The sequence below is a fragment of the Panulirus ornatus genome, chromosome 8 (genome assembly GCF_036320965.1).
Source record: "Panulirus ornatus isolate Po-2019 chromosome 8, ASM3632096v1, whole genome shotgun sequence".
In the NCBI taxonomy this organism is placed as follows: Eukaryota; Metazoa; Arthropoda; class Malacostraca; order Decapoda; family Palinuridae; genus Panulirus; species Panulirus ornatus.
Window position 1 is genome coordinate 21,347,489 of NC_092231.1, and position 22,605 is coordinate 21,370,093.

Consider the following 22,605-nt stretch of genomic DNA (forward strand, 5'->3'; position numbering starts at 1 on the left):
AGAAAGTTAAGAGTAAATGTGAATAAGAGCAAGGTTATTAGGTACAGTAGGGTTGAGGGTCAAGTAAATTGGGAAGTAAGTTTGAATGGAGAAAAACTGGAGGAAGTAAAGTGTTTTAGATATCTGGGAGTGGATCTGGCAGAGGATGGAACCATGGAAGCGGAAGTGGATCATAGGGTGGGGGAGGGGGCGAAAATTCTGGGAGCCTTGAAGAATGTGTGGAAGTCGAGAACATTATCTAGGAAAGCAAAAATGGGTATGTTTGAAGGAATAGTGGTTCCAACAATGTTGTATGGTTGTGAGGCGTGGGCTATGAATAGAGTTGTGCTCAGGGGGATGGATGTGCTGGAAATGAGATGTTTGAGGACAATGTGTGGTGTGAGGTGGTTTGATCGAGTAAGTAACGTAAGGGTAAGAGAGATGTGTGGAAATAAAAAGAGCGTGGTTGAGAGAGCAGAAGAGGGTGTTTTGAAATGGTTTGGGCACATGGAGAGAATGAGTGAGGAAAGATTGACCAAGAGGATATATGTGTCTGAGGTGGAGGGAACGAGGAGAAGTGGGAGACCAAATTGGAGGTGGAAAGATGGAGTGAAAAAGATTTTGTGTGATCGGGGCCTGAACATGCAGGAGGGTGAAAGGAGGGCAAGGAATAGAGTGAATTGGATCGATGTGGTATACCGGGGTTGACGTGCTGTCAGTGGATTGAATCAGGGCATGTGAAGCGTCTGGGGTAAACCATAGAAAGCTGTGTAGGTATGTATATTTGCCTGTGTGGACGTATGTATATACATGTGTATGGGGGTGGGTTGGGCCATTTCTTTCGTCTGTTTCCTTGCGCTACCTCGCAAACGCGGGAGACAGCGAGAAAAAAAAAAAAAAAAAAAAAAAGGTTCATGGTGAAGTACTTGAGGATAAGCGGAATGCATGCATAGTGCTATTGTACAAAGGCAAAGGGTATAAAGGTGAGTGTTCACATTACAGAGGTATAAGTTTTTTGAGTATTCCTGGAAAATTATATGGGAGGGTATTGACTGACAGGGTGAAGGCATGTATAGAGCATCAGACTGGGGAAGAGCAGTGTGGTTTCTGAAGTGGTAAAGGATGTGTGGATCAGGTGTTTGCTTCAAAGATTGTAAGTTGAGAAATACTTAGAAAAACAAATGGATTTGTATGTAGCATTTATGGATCTGGAGAAGGCATATGATAAGAGTTGATAGAGATGCTCTGTGGAAGGTATCAAGAGTATATGGTGTGGGAGGTAAGTTGCTAGAAGCAGTGAAAAGTTTTTATTGAGGATGTAAGGCATGTGTATGAGTAGGAAGAGAGGAAAGTGAGTAGTTCCCAGTGAATGTCAGTTTGCGGCAGGGGTGCATGATGTTCCCATAGTTGTTTAATTTGTTTATGGATGGGGTTGTTAGGGAGGAGAATGCAAGAGTTTTGGAGAAAGGGGCAAGTATGCGATCTGTTGTGAATGAGAGGGCTTGGGAAGCGAGTCAGTTGTTGTTCGCTGATGATACAGCGCTGGTGGTTGATTTAGATGAGAAACTGCGGAAGCTGGTGACTGAGTTTGGTAAAGTGTGTGAAAGAAAGCCGAGAGTAAATGGGAATAAGAGCAAGTTTATTAGGTTCAGTAGGGTTGAGGGACAAGTTAATTGGGAGGTAAATTTGAATGGAGAAAAACTGAAGGAAGAAGTGTCTTAAATATCTGGAAGTGGATTTAGCAGCGGATGGAACTATGGAAGCAGAAGTGAGCCACAGGGTGGGGGAGGGGATGAAGGTTCTGGGAGTGTTGAAGAATGTGTGGAAGGCAAGAATGTTATCTTGGAGAGCAAAAATGGGTATGTTTGAAGGAATAGTGGTTCCAACTATGCTATATGGTTGTGAGGCATGGGCTATAGAAAAAGTTGTGCAGAGGAGGGTGGATGTGCTGGAAATGAGATGTTTGAGGACAATATGTGGTGTGAGGTAGATTGATCGAGTAAGTAATGAAAGGGTAAGAGAGATGTGTGGTAATAAAAAGAGTGTGGTTAAGAGAGCAGAAGAGGATGTATTGAAATGGTTTGTTCACATGAAGAGAATGAGTGAGGAAAGACTGACAAAGAGGATATATGTGTCAGAGGTGGAGGGAACGAGAAGAAGTGGGAGACCAAACTAGAGGTGGAGGGATGGAGTGAAAAAGATTTTGAGTGATCAGGGCCTGAACATACAGGAGGGTCAAAGGCGTGCAAGGAATAGAGTGAATTGGAATGATGTGGTATACCGGCGTCGATGTGCTGTCAGTGGATTGAACCAGGACATGTGAAGCATCTGGGGTAAACCACGAAAAGTTTTGTGGGACCTGGATGTGGAAAGGGAGCTGTGGTTTCAGCGCATTACACATGGTAGCTAGAGACTGAGCATGAGCAAATGTGGCCTTTGTTGTCTTTTCCTAGTGGTACCTCTCGCACACACAGGGAGAGGGGGGGTGCCAATGTCATGTGTGGTGGGGTGGTGACGTAAATGGATGAAGGCAGCATGCATGAATATGTATATTTATTTATCTATTATACTTTGTCGCTGTCTCCCGGGTTTGCGAGGCAGCACAAGGAAACTGACAAAAGAATGGCCCAACCCACCCACATACACATGTATATACATACACGTCCACACACACACATATACATACCTACACATCTCAACGTATGCATATATATACATATATACATATATACATGTATATTTTGCATGTGTGGACGTGTGTATGTACATGTGTATGGGGGGGGGGGGGGGGTTGGGCCATTTCTTTCGTCTGTTTCCTTGCGCTACCTCGCAAACGCGGGAGACAGCGACAAAGTATAAAAAAAAAAAAAAAAAAAAAAAAAAAAAAAAAACATATATACACATGTACATAATTCATACTGTCTGCCCTTATTCATTCCCGACGCCACATTGCCACACAAGAAATAACAACCCCCTCCCCCCGCATGTGTGCAAGGTAGCGCTAGGAAAAGACAACAAAGGCCACTTTCGTTCACACTAAGTCTCTAGCTGTCATGCATAATGCACCGAAACCACAGCTCCCTTTCCACATCCAGGCCCCACACAACTTTCCATGGTTTACCCCAGACGCTTCACATGCATTGGTTCAATCCATTGACAGCACATCGACCCTGGTATACCACATCGTTCCAATTCACTCTATTCCTTGCACGCCTTTCACCCTCCTGCATGTTCACACCCCGATCACTCAAAATCTTTTTCACTCCATCTTTCCACGTCCAGTTTGGTCTCCCACTTCTTGTCCCATACACCTCTGACACATATATCCCCTTGGTCATTCTTTCTTCACTCATTCTCTTCATGTGACCAAACCATTTCAAAACACCCTCTTCTGCTCTCTCAACCACACTCTTTTTATTACCACACATCTCTCTTACCCTTTCATTACTTATTCGATCAAACCACCTCACACCACATATTGTCCTCAAACATCTCATTTCCAGCACATCCACCCTCCTCCGCACAACTCAATCTACAGCCCACGCCTTGCAACCATACATCATTGTTAAAAACCGCTATTCCTTCAAACATACCCATTTTTGCTCTCCAAGATAACATTCTCGACTTCCATACATTCTTCAAGGCGCCCAGAACTTTTGCCCCCTCATCCACCCTATGATTCACTTCTGCTTCCATGGTTCCATCCACTGCCAAATCCACTCCCAGATATCTAAAACACTTCACTTACTCCAGTTTTTCTCCATTCAAACTTACCTCCCAACTGACTTGTCCCTCAACCCTACTGTACCTAACAACCTTGCTTTTATTCACATTTACTGTCAGCCTTCTTTGTTCACACACTTTATCAAACTCAGTCACGACCTTCTGCAGTTTCTCACTCGAATCAGCCACCAGCACTGTATCATCAGCGAACAACAACTGACTCACTTCCCAAGCTCTCTCATCCACAACAGACTGCATACTTGCCCCTCTTTCCAAAACTCTTCCACTCACCTCCCTAACAACCCCATCCATAGACAAATTAAACAACCCTGGAGACATCACACACCCCAGCCGCAAACCAACATTCACTGACAACCAATCGCTTTCCTCTCTTCCTACACGTACACATGACTTTTATCCTCGATAAAAACTATTCACTGCTTCTAACAACTTGCCTCCCATACCATATATTCTTAATACCTTCCACAGAGCATCTCTATCAACTCTATCATATGCCTTCTCCAGATCCATAAATACCACAAACAAATCCATTTGCTATTCTAAGTATTTCTCACATACATTCTTCAAAGCAAACACCTGATCCACACATCCTCTACCACTTCTGAAACCACACTGCTCTTCCCCAATCTGATGCTCTGTACATGCCTTCACCCTCTCTATCAATACCCTCCCATATAATTTCCCAGGAATACTCAACAAAATTATACCTCTGTATAAGCATTCCGCCAATCCTCAGGCACCTCACCATTAGGCATACATACATTACATAACCTTACCAACCAGTCAACAATAGAGTCACCCCCTTTTTTAATAAATTCCACTGCAATACCATCCAAACCCACTACATTGCCGGCTTTCATCTTCCGCAAAGCATTTACTACCTCTTCTGTTTACCAAATCATTCTCCCTAACCCTCTCACTTTGCACACCACCTCGACCAAAACACCCTACATCTGCCACTCTATCATCAAACACATTCAACAAACCTTCAAAATACTCACTCCATCTCCTTCTCACATCACCACTACTTGTTATCACCTCCCCATTAGCCCCCTTCACTGATGTTCCCATTTGTTCCCTTGTCTTACACACTTTATTTACCTCTTTCCAAAACATCTTTTTATTTATTTATTTATTTATTTATTTTGCTTTGTCGCTGTCTCCCGCGTTAGCGAGGTAGCGCAAGGAAACAGACGAAAGAATGGCCTAACCCACCCACATACACATGTATATACATACAGTCCAACCACAGCACATATACATACCTATACATCTCAATGTATACATATATATACACACACAGACATATACATATATACCCATGTACATAATTCATACCGTCTACCTTCATTCATTCCCATCGCCACCCTGCCACACATGGAATAACAACCCCCTCCTCCCTCATGTGTGCGAGGTAGCGCTAGGAAAAAACAACAAAGGCCCCATTCGTTCACACTCAGTCTCTAGCTGTCATGTAATAATGCACTGAAACCACAGCTCCCTTTCCACATCCAGGCCCCACAGAACTTTCCATGGTTTACCCCAGAAGCTTCACATGCCCTGGTTCAATCCACTGACAGCATGTCGACCCCGGTATACCACATAATTCCAATTCACTCTATTCCTTGCACGCCTTTCACCCTCCTGCATGTTCAGGCCCCTATCACTCAAAATCTTTTTCACTCCATCCTTCCACCTCCAATTTGGTCTCCCACTTCTCCTCTTTCCCTCCACCTCCGACACATATATCCTCTAGGTCATTCTTTCCTCACTCATTCTCTCCATGTGACCAAACCATTTCAAAACACCCTCTTCTGCTCTCTCAACCACACTCTTTTTATTACCATACATCTCACTTACCCTATTATCACTTACTCAATCAAATCACCTCACACCACATATTGTCCTCAAACATCTCATTTCCAGCACATCCACCCTCCTCCGCACAACTTTATCCATAGCCCACGCCTCGCAACCATACAACATTGTTGGAACCACTATTCCTTCAAACATACCCATTTTTGCTTTCCGAGATAATGTTCTCGACTTCCATACATTCTTCAAGGCTCCCAGAATTTTTGCCCCCTCCCCCACCCTATGATTCACTTCCGCTTCCATGGTTCCATCTGCTGCCAAATCCACTCCCAGACATGTAAAACACTTCACTTCCTCCAGTTTTTCTCCATTCAAACTTACCTCCCAATTTACTTGACCCTCAACCCTACTGTACCTAATAACCTTACTCTTATCTTTATTCTCCCTAAAATTTAATGATACTCTCTCACCCCAACTCTTATTTGCCCTCTTTTTCACTTCCTGCACCATTCTCTTGACCTCCTGCCTCTTTCTTTTATACATCTCCCTGTCATTTGCATTATTTCCCAGTAAAAGTCGTCCAAATGCCTCTCTCTTCTCTTTCACTGATGATCTTACTTCTTCATCCCACCACTCACTACCCTTTCTAATCTGTCCACCTCCCACGCTTCTCATGCCACGAGCATCTTTTGCACAAGCCATCGTCAACTCCCGAAATACATCCCATTCTTCCCCACTCCCCTTACTTCCTTTGTTCTCACCTTTTTCCAATCTGTACTCAGTCTCTCCTGGTACTTCCTCACACAAGTCTCCTTCCCAAGCTCACTTACACTCACCACTCTCTTCATCCCAACATTCTCTCTTCTTTTCTGAAAACCTCTACAAATCTTTACTTTCACCTTCACAAGATAATGATCAGACATCCCTCCAGTTGCACCTCTCAGCACATTAACGTCCAAAAGTCTCTCTTTCGCGCGCCTATCAATTAACACGTAATCCAATAACGCTCTCTGGCCATCTCTCCTACTTACAAACGTATACTTATGCATATCTCTCTTTTTAAACCAGGTATTCCCAATCGCCAGTCCTTTTTCAGCACATAAATCTACAAGCCCTTCACCATGTCCATTTACAACACTGAACACTCCATGTACACCAATTATTCCCTCAACTGCCACATTACTCACCTTAGCATTCAAATCACCCATCACTATAACTCGGTCTCGTGCATCAAAACTACTAACTCACTCCCAAAACACTTGCCTCTCATGATCTTTCTTCTCATGCCCAGGTGCATATGCACCAATAATCACATCTCTCTCTCCATCCACTTTCAGTTTTACCCATATCAATCTAGAGTTTACTTTCTTACACTCTATCACATACTCCCACCACTCCTGTTTCAGCAGGAGTGCTACTCCTTCCCTTGCTCTTGTCCTCTCACTATCCCCCGACTTTACTCCCAAGACATTCCCAAACCACTCTTTCCCTTTACCCTTGAGCTTCATTTCACTCAAAGCCAAAACATTCAGGTTCCTTTCCTCAAATATACTACCTATCTCTCCATTTTTCTCATCTTGGTTACACCCACACACATTTAGACACCCAAATCAGAGCCTTTGGGGAGGATGAGCACTCCCCCAGTGACTCCTTCTTCTGTTTCCCCTCTTAGAAAGTTAAAATACATGGAGGGGAGGGTTTCTAGCACCCCCGCTCCTATCCCCTTTAGTTGTCTTCTACGACACGTGAGGAATGCGTGGGAAGAATTCTTTCTCCCCTATCCCCAGGGATATGTACATGTGTATATATATGTACATGTTTATGTATGTATATGTATGTATACATTGAAATATATAGGTATGTATATGCGCGTGTGTGGGCGTTTATGTGGGTATGTTGGGCCATTCTTTCATCTGTTTCCTTGCATTACCTCGCTAACACAAGAGACAGCAACAAAGTACAATAAATAAATAATAAATAAAAAGACCTTAAATACAAGGTTCTTATCCTTCCACTAGCAATTCATCTCAAGGCAAAAGTTATTTATGAACCAATTCTCAGACAATACATAAGTGACCCAAGTTGTTTTGTTTAATTGCAAGTGCACATGAAAAGTGTGAGGACTGTCTCTTTCATGCCCAAGGAATTTTGGAGAGGTAAGCTACCACCAGTTTACTTGTGGTCACCTGAAGCATTTTTACATAAAAAGAGGGAAAGCCTGTTCTCTGCTGCTTTCAATCTAGTTGTAGAGCATTCACTCTTCAAGACTTATGGCCTAGTGGGCATCCTCTTACAAAGGTCCATTTCACAAGCAATGAACACCTGTTGAAGTGTACAGCCCTGGGCTTCCACTGATTCCTAAAACCCTTAGGGACAGCAAGCATAGCAGCATAGTAGGCTGGTACTGTGAAGATTTTACCACTATCAAAACCAGTCAAACCAACCCTTATTAGTCTGAAATGATTCACTTATGTATTGGAAAACAATGTTCTGTTCCAGTTGTTGGTACAGCTGTTAGGCCTTGACTTATATAATGAAAAACTGATGGGGAATAATTCTGCTTCTGATCCTCCAGATATACTGCTAGTAAAATCTCCATCTTCTCATACACTGAACAATGCGCTTGGAAAGTAGACTATGCTGATATTAGTGTAGCTCTGGCAACGAGCTTCTTAATCCTGTCAGTAACTTTCTTCCTTGAGGTGCAAGTGCATCTACCTTACAGCTACAAGCTTTATTAATTATTTCTCTAACATTTTAATAATTGCAATTTTTTCTTCCTCTCAGTCAACAAAAAAGAATAAAAGTATGAGAAGAGAGTGAAAACATGATGGGTGAGACCAAGGTTGAGATTGAAGGACAGAGTAAAAAAATTTTTTTTGAGTGAACAGAGCTTGAACATGCAGGAGAGTGCAAGTCATACAAAGGAAAGTGGATTGAAACACTGTGGTATAAAGGCAATGACATTAGCAATAGACTGAACTGGGGCACGTGAAGTGGCTGTGGAAAACTATGGAAAGGTCTGTGGGGCTTGGTTGCAGAACGGAGGCTTCAGTTTTGGTGCACTGCATAGGACAGCCTGAGAATGGATGTGTGCAAATGTGGTTTTTCTTTGTTCCTAGCAACCACTTTGAATAGACTGAAAAAACATACGACCGCAAGTCATTACCAGCACACTTACAGATCTGGTGCTAGCAGATATGGGAATCAAACACATAACTGCAAGCCTTGATTCCAAGGAAATGGGGGGTTGGGTACACTGGAACTAATATAAATCCCATTCTTGCAGATATCTAAAATAGTGAAATAAGCTCATAACTCTCATGCTACAATGAAAGATAACATTTCCAAGAAAAAAGGATAAAAAACAGTGAGTCTTTCAAAACTTTAACAGCAATCACCAATCTGAAATCTTATACTTTACAAACCTGATGCGTGTGTGAATAGAGGTAGTTTGTGTAACGGTGCCGATTAAGCCTCAGTAGTGACCATACAGAATATGTACGGTCTCCAATTTCAGCCTGGACACGTTCCTGGGACGAGTTACAAAGAAACGTACCAAACAAGCTGCTGTACACATGCTGGGCCAACTTCACCTGGAAATGATATTTGTTAAACAGCAAAGAATATTTATGAGAAGATAAGGAATCTAGGAGTAAAATGATGCAAAGAGAAATGATAATGAAAACTTTATAAACAACACTGGAATAAATGACATACATACCTACAAGCCTTTTGAATAAATAAAGTCAAACTGATAATATTCTATAAAATGCTTAACCAAAAGGTCAAAAAACTTAACCAAGGGTTTGGCAATGGGACACATCTAATCACATGGGACAGCCATCCTTAAATACTAACCAGATATGCCTGATTAAATTGGAAGGCAGTGGGATACCAGTAGAGAAGGTGATGTACACAGTCTAACCACTGAAGAAAGACAGGACATCTCTCATTGACATCTTCACAGCTTCGACCAACACCACATCGATCACTGAACTTGTGGCCAAATTCTACCCATTCCCGTTCAATTAGCACCTGAAAACCCTGTTGGATTGGAATTCAGCATTACAGACTGTTTAAAACCCTACAAAAATGACACATCTTTAAAAGAGATGATTTAATGATGATGAATATGGAGTATAACTGCTTTGCTTGAGAAAGAAAAATATCAGTACAAGATAAAAAAAATTTCAATTTAAGATTAATTGTGATTAGATTACATGGCAAACCTTGCTGTCAATACAGTAATACCCCAATTAGCACTTGGGCTGTGTTCCTGGAGAATATAACACTAAGCAAAGTAGCTATCTAAGGGGTTTATATACTATTGCATATATGCAGGCGTTTCTGATGACATTATCTTTTAACCATGATATATATATACAGTGGCAGTTGAGGGAATAATTGGTATACATGGGGTGTTCAGTGTTGTAAATGGAAATGGTGAAGAGCTTGTAGATTTATGTGCTGAAAAAGGACTGGTGACTGGGAATACCTGGTTTAAAAAGCGAGATATACATAAGTATACGTATGTAAGTATGAGAGATGGCCAGAGAGCGTTATTGGATTACGTGTTAATTGACAGGCGCGCGAAAGAGAGACTTTTGGATGTTAATGTGCTGAGAGGTGCAACTGGAGGGATGTCTGATCATTAACTTGTGGAGGCTAAGGTGAAGATTTGTATGGGTTTTCAGAAAAGAAGAGTGAATGTTGGGGTGAAGAGGGTGGTGAGAGTAAGTGAGCTTGGGAAGGAGACTTGTGTGAGGAAGTACCAGGAGAGAGTGAGTCAAGAATGGAAAAAGGTGAGAACAATGGAAGTAAGGGGAGTGGGGAGGAATGGGATGTATTTAGGGAATCAGTGATGGATTGCGCAAAAGATGCTTGTGGCATGAGAAGAGTGGGAGGTGGGTTGATTAGAAAGGGTAGTGAGTGGTGGGATGAAGAAGTAAGATTATTAGTGAAAGAGAAGAGAGAGGCATTTGGACGATTTTTGCAGGGAAAAAATGCAATTGAGTGGGAGATGTATAAAAGAAAGAGGCAGGAGGTCAAGAGAAAGGTGCAAGAGGTGAAAAAAAGGGCAAATGAAAGTTGGGGTGAGAGAGTATCATTAAATTTTAGGGAGAATAAAAAGATGTTCTGGAAGGAGGTAAATAAAGTGCGTAAGACAGGGGAGCAAATGGGAACTTCAGTGAAGGGCGCAAATGGGGAGGAGATAACAAGTAGTGGTGATGTGAGAAGGAGATGGAGTGAGTATTTTGAAGGTTTGTTGAATGTGTTTGATGATAGAGTGGCAGATATAGGGTGTTTTGGTCGAGGTGGTGTGCAAAGTGAGAGGGTTAGGGAAAATGATTTGGTAAACAGAGAAGAGGTAGTAAAAGCTTTGCGGAAGATGAAAGCCGGCAAGGCAGCAGGTTTGGATGGTATTGCAGTGGAATTTATTAAAAAAGGGGGTGACTGTATTGTTGACTGGTTGGTAAGGTTATTTAATGTATGTATGACTCATGGTGAGGTGCCTGAGGATTGGCGGAATGCGTGCATAGTGCCATTGTACAAAGGCAAAGGGGATAAGAGTGAGTGCTCAAATTACAGAGGTATAAGTTTGTTGAGTATTCCTGGTAAATCATATGGGAGAGTATTGATTGAGAGGGTGAAGGCATGTACAGAGCATCAGATTGGGGAAGAGCAGTGTGGTTTCAGAAGTGGTAGAGGATGTGTGGATCAGGTGTTTGCTTTGAGGAATGTATGTGAGAAATACTTAGAAAAGCAAATGGATTTGTATGTAGAATTTATGGATCTGGAGAAGGCATATGATAGAGTTGATAGAGATGCTCTGTGGAAGGTATTAAGAATATATGGTGTGGGAGGCAAGTTGTTAGAAGCAGTGAAAAGTTTTTATCGAGGATGTAAGGCATGTGTACGTGTAGGAAGAGAGGAAAGTGATTGGTTCTCAGTGAATGTAGGTTTGCGGCAGGGATGTGTGATGTCTCCATGGTTGTTTAATTTGTTTATGGATGGGGTTGTTAGGGAGGTGAATGCAAGAGTTTTGGAAAGAGGGGCAAGTATGAAGTCTGTTGGGGATGAGAGAGCTCGGGAAGTGAGTCAGTTGTTGTTCGCTGATGATACAGCGCTGGTGGCTGATTCTTGTGAGAAACTGCAGAAGCTGGTGACTGAGTTTGGTAAAGTGTGTGAAAGAAGAAAGTTAAGAGTAAATGTGAATAAGAGCAAGGTTATTAGGTACAGTAGGGTCGAGGGTCAAGTAAATTGGGAGGTAAGTTTGAATGGAGAAAAACTGGAGGAAGTAAAGTGTTTTAGATATCTGGGAGTGGATCTGGCAGCGGATGGAACCATGGAAGCCGAAGTGGATCATAGGGTGGGGGAGGGGGCGAAAATTCTGGGAGCCTTGAAGAATGTATGGAAGTCGAGAACATTATCTTGGAAAGCAAAAATGGGTATGTTTGAAGGAATAGTGGTTCCAACAATGTTGTATGGTTGCGAGGCATGGGCTATGGATAGAGTTGTGCGCAGGAGGATGGATGTGCTGGAAATTAGATGTTTGAGGACAATGTGTGGTGTGAGGTGGTTTGATCGAGTAAGTAACGTAAGGGTAAGAGAGATGTGTGGAAATAAAAAGAGCGTGGTTGAGAGAGCAGAAGAGGGTGTTTTGAAATAGTTTGGGCACATGGAGAGAATGAGTGAGGAAAGATTGACCAAGAGGACATATGTGTTGGAGGTGGAGGGAACGAGGAGAAGTGGGAGACCAAATTGGAGGTGGAAAGATGGAGTGAAAAAGATTTTGTGTGATCGGGGCCTGAACACGCAGGAGGGTGAAAGGAGGGCAAGGAATAGAGTGAATTGGATCGATGTGGTATACCGGGGTTGACGTGCTGTCAGTGGATTGAATCAGGGCATGTGAAGCGTCTGGGGTAAACCATGGAAAGCTGTGTAGGTATGTATATTTGTGTGTGTGGACGTATGTATATACATGTGTATGGGGGTGGGTTGGGCCATTTCTTTCGTCTGTTTCCTTGCGCTACCTCGCAAACGCGGGAGACAGCGACAAAGCAGAAAAGAAAAAAAAAAATATATATATATATATACAGTATTGTATATGAGAACTACAGGTATTATTAAACACAGATAAGTACAGTAAAGCATCTTTACTAATAAACAAAAAAGAACATCTTTTTATTTATTTATCATACTTTGTCATTGTCTCCCGCGTTTGCAAGGAGGCGCAAGGAAACATGCAAGAATGGCCCAACCCACCCACATACACATGTATATACATAAACGCCCACACATGCACATATACATACCTATACATTTCAATGTACACAGACATGGTGTATACATATATACACCATAATTCATACATGCTGCCTTCATCTGTTCCCAACGCCACCCTCCCACACATGAAATGACTCCACCCTCCCCCTGTGTACACGTGAGGTAGCACTAGGAAAAAACAACAAAGGACACATTTGTTCACACTCGGTCTCCAGCTGTCATGTGTAATGCACTGAAACCACAGCCCCCTTTCCACATCCAGGCCCCACAGAACTTTACATGGTTTATCCCAGACACTTCACGTGCCCTGGTTCAATCCATTGACAGCATGTCGACCCCAGTATACGACATCATTCCAATTCACTCTATTCCTTGCACGCCTTTCACCCTCCTGCATCTTTAGGCCCCGATCACTCAAAATCTTTTTCACTCCATCTTTCCACCACCAATTTGGTTTCCCACTTCTCATTCCCTCCACCTCTGACACATATATCCTCTTGATAAATCTTTCCTCATTCATTCTCTCCATGTGACCAAACCATTCAAAACACCCTTTTCGGCTCTCTCAACCACACTCTTTTTATTACCACACATCTCTCTTACCCTTTCAATACTTACTCGATCAAACCACCTCACACCACATACTGTCCTCAAACATCTCATTTCCAGCACATCCACCCTCCTCCGCACAACTCTATCCATAGCCCACACCTCGCAACCATATAACAATGTTGGAACCACTATTCCTTCAAACATACCCATTTTTGCTCTCCAAGATAACGTTCTCGACTTCCACACATTTTTCAATGCTCCCAGAACTTTTGCCCCCTCCCCCACCCTATGATTCACTTCCGCTTCCATGGTTCCATCCGCTGCCAAATCCACTCCCAGATATCTAAAACACTTCACTTCCTCCTGTTTTTCTCCATTCAAACTTACCTCTCAATTGACTTATCCCTCAACCCTACTGTACCTAATAACCTTGCTCTTATTCACATTTACTCTCAACTTTCTTCTTTCACACACTTTACCAAACTCAGTCACCAGCTTCTGCAGTTTCTCACATGAATCAGCCACCAGCGCTGTATCATCAGCGAACAACAACTGACTCACTTCCCAAGCTCTCTCATCCACAACAGACTGCATACTACTTACCCCTCTTTCCAAAACTCTTGCATTCACCTCCCTAACAACCCCATCCATAAACAAATTAAACAACCATGGAGACATCACACACCCCTGCCGCAAACCAACATTTACTAAGAACCAATCACTTTCCCCTCTTCCTACACGTACACATGCCTTACATCCTCAATAAAAACTTTTCACTGCTTCTAACAACTTGCCTCCCACACCATATATTCTTAGTACCTTCCACAGAGCATCTCTATCAACTCTATCATATGCCTTCTCCAGATCCATAAATGCTTCATACAAATCCATTTGCTTTTCTAAGTATTTCTCACATACATTCTTCAAAGCAAACACCTGATCCACACATCCTCTACCACTTCTGAAACCACACTGCTCTTCCCCAATCTGATGCTCTGTACATGCCTTCACCATCTCAATCAATACCCTCCCATATAATTTACCAGGAATACTCAACAAACTTATACCTCTGTAATTTGAGCACTCACTCTTATCCCCTTTGCCTTTGTACAATGGCACTATGCAAGCGTTCCACCAATCCTCAGGCACCTCACCATGAATCATACATACATTAAATAACCTTACCAACCAGTTAATAATACAGTCACCCCCTTTTTTAATAAATTCCACTGCAATACCATCCAAACCCACTGCCTTGCCAGCTTTCACCTTCCACAAAGCTTTTACTACCTCTTCTCTGTTTACCAAATCATTTTCCCTAACCCTCTCACTTTGCACACCACCTCGACCAAAACACCCTATATCTGCCACTCTATCATCAAGCACATTCAACAAACCTTCAAAATACTCACTCCATCTCCTTCTCACATCACCACTACTTGTTATCTCCTCCCCATTAGCCCCCTTCACTGAAGTTCCCATTTGCTCCCTTGTCTTATGCACTTTATTTACCTCCTTCCAGAACATCTTTTTATTCTTCCTAAAATTGAATGATACTCTCTCACCCCAACTCTCATTTGCCCTCTTTTTCACCTCTTGCACCTTTCTCTTGACCTCCTGCCTCTTTCTTTTATACATCTCCCACTCATTTGCATTTTTTCCCTGCAAAAATCGTCCAAATGCCTCTCTCTTCTCTTTCACTAATAATCTTACTTCTTCATCCCACCACTCACTACCCTTTCTAATCAACCCACCTCCCACGCGAAGGCGAAGGTGAGGGTGAAGATTTGTATGGGTTTTCAGAAAAGAAGAGAGAGTGTTGGGGTGAAGAGGGTGGTGAGAGTAAGTGAGCTTGGGAAGGAGACTTGTGTGAGGAAGTACCAGGAGAGACTGTGAGCAGAATGGAAAAGGGTGAGAACAAAGGAGGTAAGGGGAGTGGGGGAGGAATGGGATGTATTTAGGGAAGCAGTGATGGCTTGCGCAACAGATACATATACATGCACAGACATATACATATATACACATGTAGATATTCATACTTGCTGCCTTCATCCATTCCCGTCACCACCCCGCCACACATGAAATGAAAGTTGGGGTGAAAAAGTATCATTAAATTTCAGGGAGAATAAAAAGATGTTTTGGAGGGTGGTAAATAACATGTGTAAGACAAGAGAACAATGGGAACATCGATGAAGGGGGCTAATGGGGAGGTAATAACAAGTAGTGGTCAAGTGAGAAGGAGATGGAGTGAGTATTTTGAAGGGTTGAATGTGTGTGTGTGATGATATAGTGGCAGATGATATAGTGTTTTGGTTGAGGTGGTGTGCAAAGTGAGAGGATCAGGGAGAATGGTTTGCTAAACAATGAAGATTCAGTGAAAGCTTTGCAGAAGATGAAAGCCGGCAAGGCGGTGGGTTTGGATGGTATAGCAGTGGAATTTATCAAAAATGTTGACTAGATGGTAAGGATATTCAATTTATGTATGGTTCATGGTTAAGTGCCTGAGGCTTGGTGGAATGAATGCATAGTGTCATTGTGCAAAGGGGATAAAGGTGAGTACTCAAATTACAGAGGTATAAGTTTGTTGAGTATTCCTGGGAAATTGTATGGAAGGGTGTTGATTGAGAGGGTCAAGACATGCACAGAGCATCAGATTGAGGAAGAGCAGTGGGGTTTCAGTAGTGGTAGAGGATGTGTGGGTCAGGTGTTTGCTTTGAAGAATGTATGAGAAATACTTATAAAAACAAATGGATTTGTATGTAGCATTTATGGATCTGAAGAAGGCATATGAAAGAGCTGATAGAGATGCTTTGTGGGAGGTATTAAGAGTCTATGGTGTGGGAGGCAAGTTGTTAGAAGCAGTGAAAAGTTTTTATTGAGGATGTAAGGCATGTGTACGAGTAGGAGGAGAAGAAAGTAAGTGGTTCTCAGTGAATGTCGAATTGCGGCAGGGGTGCGTGATGTCTCCATGGTTGTTTCATTTGTTTATGGATGGGGTTGTTAGGGAGGTGAATGCAAGAGTTTTGGAGAGTGGGGCAAGTATACAATCTGTTGTGGATGAGAGGGCTTGGGAAGTGAGTCAGTTGTTGTTCACTGATGATACAGCGCTAGAGGCTGATTCAGGTGAGAAACTGCAGAAGTTGGTGACTGTGTTTGGTAAAGTGTGTGAAAGAAGAAAGCTGAGAGGAAATGTAAATAAGAGCAAGGGTATTAGGTTCAGTAGGGTTGAGAGAAAAGTTAATTGGGAGGTATATTTGAATGGAGAAAAACCGAAGGAAGTGAATTGTTTTAGATAACTGGGAGTGGATTTAGCAGCGGATGGAACCATGGAAGCGGAAGTGAGTCACAGGGTGGGGGAGGGGCAAAGGTTCTGGGAACGTTGAAGAATGTTTGGAAGCTGAGAGGGTTATCTTGGAGCAAAAATGGGTATGTTTGAAGGAATAGCGGTTCCAACAATGTTATATGGTTGTGAGACACGGGCGATAGAAAGGGTTGTGTGGAGGAGGGTGGATGTGTTGGAAATGAAATGTTTGAGGACACTATGTGGTGTGAGGTGGTTTGATCGAGTAAGTAATGAAAGGGTAAGAGAGATATATGGTAATAAAAAGAGTGTGGTTGAGAGAGCAGAAGGGGGTGTATTGAAATGGTTTGGTCACATGGAGAGAATGAGTCAGGAAAGACTGACAAAGAAGATATATGTGTCAGAGGTGGAGGGAACGAGAAGTGGGAGACCAAATTGGAGGTGGAAGGATGGAGTGAAAAAGATTTTGTGCAATCAGGGCCTCAACATGCAGGAGGGTGAAAGGCATGCAAGGAATAAAGTGAATTGGAATGATGTGGTATACTGGGGTCGATGTGCTGTCAATGGATTGAACCAGGGCATGTGAAGCATCTGGGGTAAACCTTGGAATGTTTTGTGGGGCCTGGATGTGGATAGGGTGCTGTGGTTTTGGTGCATTACACATGACAGCTAGAGACTGAGTGTGAATGAATGTGGCCTTTGTTGTCTTTTCCTAGTGCTACCTTGTGAGGGGGTGCGATTTCATGTGTGGCAGGGTGGCGATGGGAATTGGATGGGGGAAGCGAGAGTGTATAAATGTATATGTATCATCCCTGGGGATAGGGGAGAAAGAATACTTCCCACATATAACCTGCATGTCGTAGAAGGCGACTAAAAGGGGAGGGAGTGGGGTGGCGGGAAATCATCCCCTCTCATTTCTAGTTTTCCAAAAGAAGGAACAGAGAAGGGGGCTAAGTGAGGATATTCCCTCAAAGGCTCAGTCCTCTCTTCTTAACACTACCTTACTAATGTGGGAAATGGCAAATAGCATGATTTTTTTTTTTTTTTTTTTTTTTGCTGTCTCCCGCGTTTGCGAGGTAGCGCAAGGAAACGGACGAAAGAAATGGCCCAACCCACCCCCATACACATGTATATACATACGTCCACACACGCAAATATACATACCTACACAGCTTTCCATGGTTTACCCCAGACACTTCACATGCCCTGATTCAATCCACTGACAGCACGTCAACCCTGGTATACCACATCGATCCAATTCACTCTATTCCTTGCACGCCTTTCACCCTCCTGCATGTTCAGGCCCCGATCACACAAAATCTTTTTCACTCCATCTTTCCACCTCCAATTTGGTCTCCCACTTTTCCTCGTTCCCTCCACCTCCGACACATATATCCTCTTGGTCAATCTTTCCTCACTCATTCTCTCCATGTGCCCAAACCATTTCAAAACACCCTCTTCTGCTCTCTCAACCACGCTCTTTTTATTACCACACATCTCTCTTACCCTTACGTTACTTACTCGATCAAACCACCTCACACCACACATTGTCCTCAAACATCTCATTTCCAGCACATCCATCCTCCTGCGCACAACTCTATCCATAGCCCACGCCTTGCAACCATACAACATTGTTGGAACCACTATTCCTTCAAACATACCCATTTTTGCTTTCCGAGATAATGTTCTCGACTTTCACACATTCTTCAAGGCTTCCAGGATTTTCGCCCCCTCCCCCACCCTATGATCCACTTCCACTTCCATGGTTCCATCCGCTGCCAGATCCACTCCCAGATATCTAAAACACTTTACTTCCTCCAGTTTTTCTCCATTCAAACTTACCTCCCAATTGACTTGACCCTCACCCCTACTGTACCTAATTACCTTGCTCTTATTCACATTTACTCTTAACTTTCTTCTTTCACACACTTTACCAAACTCAGTCACCAGCTTCTGCAGTTTCTCACATGAATCAGCCACCAGCGCTGTATCATCAGCGAACAACAACTGACTCACTTCCCAAGCTCTCTCATCCCCAACAGACTTCATACTTGCCCCTCTTTCCAAAACTCTTGCATTCACCTCCCTAACAATCCCATCCATAAACAAATTAAACAACCATGGAGACATCACACACCCCTGCCGCAAACCTACATTCACTGAGAACCAATCACTTTCCTCTCTTCTTACACGTACACATGCCTTACATCCTCGATAAAAACTTTTCACTGCTTCTAACAACTTGCCTCCCACACCATATATTCTTAATACCTTCCACAGAGCATCTCTATCAACTCTATCATATGCCTTCTCCAGATCCATAAATGCTACATACAAATCCATTTGCTTTTCTAAGTATTTCTCACATACATTCTTCAAAGCAAACACCTGATCCACACATCCTCTACCACTTCTGAAACCACACTGCTCTTCCCCAATCTGATGCTCTGTACATGCCTTCACCCTCTCAATCAATACCCTCCCATATAATTTACCAGGAATTTGTATGTAGCATTAATGGATCTGGAGAAGGCATATGATAGAGTTGATAGAGATGCTCTGTGGAAGGTATTAAGAATATATGGTGTGGGAGGCAAGTTGTTAGAAGCAGTGAAAAGTTTTTATCGAGGATGTAAGGTATGTGTACGTGTAGGAAGAGAGGAAAGTGATTGGTTCTCAGTGAATGTTGGTTTGCGGCAGGGGTGTGTGATGTCTCCATGGTTGTTTAATTTGTTTATGGATGGGGTTGTTAGGGAGGTTGTATGCAAGAGTTTTGGAAAGAGGGGCAAGTATGAAGCCTGTTGTGGATGAGAGAGCTTGGGAAGTGAGTCAGTTGTTGTTCGCTGATGATACAATGCTGGTGGCTGATTCATGTGAGAAACTGCAAAAGCTGGTGACTGAGTTTGGTAAAGTGTGTGAAAGAAGAAAGTTAAGAGTAAATGTGAATAAGAGCAAGGTTATTAGGTACAGTAGGGTTGAGGGTCAAGTCAATTGGGAGGTAAGTTTGAATGGAGAAAAACTGGAGGAAGTGAAATGTTTTAGATATCTGGGAGTGGATTTGGCAGCGGATGGAACCATGGAAGTGGAAGTGAATCATAGGGTGGGGGAGGGGGCGAAAATTCTGGGAGCCTTGAAGAATGTTTGGAAGTCGAGAACATTATCTCGGAAAGCAAAAATGGGTATGTTTGAAGGAACAGAGGTTCCACCAATGTTGTATGGCTGCGAGGCGTGGGCTACGGATAGAGTTGTGCGTAGGAGGGTGGATGTGCTGGAAATGAGATGTTTGAGGACAATATGTGGTGTGAGGTGGTTTGATCAAGTAAGTGATGTAAGGGTAAGAGAGATGTGTGGAAATAAAAAGAGTGTGGTTGAGAGAGCAGAAGAGGGTGTTTTGAAATGGTTTGGGCACATGGAGAGAATGAGTGAGGAAAGATTGACCAAGAGGATATATGTGTCAGAGGTGGAGGGAACGAGGAGAAGTGGGAGACCAAATTGGAGGTGGAAAGATGGGGTGAAAACGATTTTGAGTGATCAGGGCCTGAACATGCAGGAGGGTGAAAGGCGTGCAAGGAATAGAGTGAATTGGAACGATGTGGTATACCAGGGCCGACGTGCTGTCAATGGATTGAACCAGGGCATGTGAAGCGTCTGGGGTAAACCATGGAAAGTTCTGTGGGGCCTGGATGTGGAAAGGGAGCTGTGGTTTCGGTGCATTATTACATGACAGCTAGAGACTGAGTATGAATGAATGGGGCCTTTGTTGTCTTTTCCTAGCGCTACCTTGCACACATGAGGGGGGAGGGGGTTGTTATTCCATGTGTGGCGAGGTGGCGATGGGAATAAAAAAAGGCAGAAAGTATGAATTATGTACATGTGTATATATGTATATGTCAGAGTGTGTATACATATGTGTACATTGAGATGTATAGGTATGTATATTTGCGTGTGTGGACGTGTATGTATATACATGTGGGTGGGTTGGGCCATTCTTTCATTTGTTTCCTTGCACTACCTCGCTAACGCAGGAGACAGCGACAAAGCAAAATGAAAAAAAAATATGTATACGTTGAGATGTATACGTATGTACATGTGCATGTATGGACATGTATGTATATACAAGTGTAGGTGGGTGGGATGGGCCATTCTTTCGTCTGTTTCCTTGCGTTACCTCGCTAACGCGAGAGACAGCGACAAAGTATATAAAAAAAAATGTGCGTGTATGGGCGTCTATGTATATAATTGTGTACATAAGTGGATGGGCCATTCTTCATTTGTTTCCTGGCACTACCTTGCTGACATGGGAAAACGATTAAGTATAAAAAAAAAAGTGCGTGAAATACTTAGAAAAACAAATGGATTTGTATGCAGCACTTATGAATCTGGAGAAGGCATATGATAGGGTTGATAGAAGTGCTTTGTGGAAGGTTTTAAGAGTATATGGTGAGGGAGGTAAGTTGTTAGAAGCAGTGAAATGTTTTTACCAAGGATGTAAGGCATGTGTACGAGTAGGAAGAGAGGAGAGTGATTGGTTCCCAAAGAATGTCGGTTGGCAGCAGGGGTGTGTGATGTCCCCATGATTGTTTAATTTGTTTATGGATAGGGTGGTTAGGGAGGTAAATGCAAGAGTTTTGGAGAGACGGGTGAGGAAGCAGTCAGTTGTGGATGAGAGGGACTGAGGCGAGTCAGTTGTTGTTCACCGATGATACAGCTCTAGCGGCTGATTCGGGTAAGAAACTGAAGAGGTTGGTGACGAGTTTGGAAAAGTGTGTGAAAGGAGAAAGTTGAGAGTAAATGTGAATAAGAGCAAGGTTATTAGGTTAATTGGGAGGTAAGTTTGAATGGAGAAAAATTGGTGGAAGTGAAGTGTTTTAGATATCTGGGAGTGGACTTAGCAGCAAATGGAACCATGGAAGTGGAAGTGAATCAAAGGGTGGGGGAGGAGAAGGTTCTGGGAGTGATGAAGAATGTGTGGAAGGAGAGAGGGTTATCTCAGAAAGCAAAATGGGTATGTTTGAAGGAATAGTAGTTCCAATGTTATATGGTTGTAAGGCATGAGCTATAGACATGGTTGTACAGAGGAGGGTGGATGTGTTGGAAATGAAAAGTTAGAGGACAATATGTGGTGTGAAGTGGTTTGATGGACTAAGTTATGAACTGGTAAGAGAGATGTGTAGAAATAAAAAGAGTGTGGTTGAGAAAGCAGAGGAGGATGTGTTGAAAAGGTTTGGACATATGAAGAGAATGAGTGAAAAAGATTGACAAAGAGGATATATGTGTCAGAGGTGAAGGGAACAAAGAGAAGCAAGAGACCAAATTGGAGGTAGAAGGATGGAGTGAAAAAGATTTTGAGCAATTTGGGCCTGAACATACAGGAAGGTGAGAGGGGTGCAAGGAATAGAGTGAACTGGAACGATGTGGTATAACTGGGTTGACGTGCTCTCAATGGTCTGACCCAAGGTACGTGAAACATCCAGGGTAAGCTATGGAAAAGTCTATGGTGCCTGAATATGGATGGGGAGCTGTGATTTCGGAGCATTACACATGACAGCTACAGATTGAGTGTAAATGAATGTGGCCTTTTTCTGCCTGTTTTCCTAGCACTACCTCGCTGAAGCAATGGGTAGCAAAGCTTTTTCCTGTGTGGCAGGGTAACAACAGAAATGGATGAAGGCAAGCAAGTATGAATATGTATATGTGTATATATGTATATGTCTGTGTATGTATATGTTGATATATGTGCAAGCATGGGCATTTATGTATATATACGTGTTTGTGACTGGATGGGCCACTCTTTCTTCATCTGTTTCCTGGCGCTACCTTGCTGATGCGAGAAACGGTAATCAAGTATAATAGAAAAAAATAATAATATATACATATACATATTCACACTTGCTTGCCTTCATCCATTCCCAGTGCCACCCTGC

The 22,605-nt window shown here is 42.8% G+C and overlaps 1 protein-coding gene across 5 annotated transcripts in view; it reads right to left on the minus strand.

Annotated features, from left to right (window-relative positions):
• The window catches only part of LOC139749868 (phosphatidylinositol-3,5-bisphosphate 3-phosphatase MTMR3), a 357,317-nt gene that overhangs the window by 135,676 nt on the left and 199,036 nt on the right, over positions 1–22,605 (minus strand). For all 5 annotated transcript variants that reach the window (XM_071664222.1, XM_071664224.1, XM_071664220.1 and 2 more), the window contains exons 9-10: positions 9,400–9,585; positions 8,967–9,134 (exon numbers count right to left, since the gene is read on the minus strand). In XM_071664222.1, coding sequence (XP_071520323.1) covers positions 8,967–9,134; positions 9,400–9,585 — 354 coding nt within the window. The remainder of the gene's footprint in view (positions 1–8,966; positions 9,135–9,399; positions 9,586–22,605) is intronic.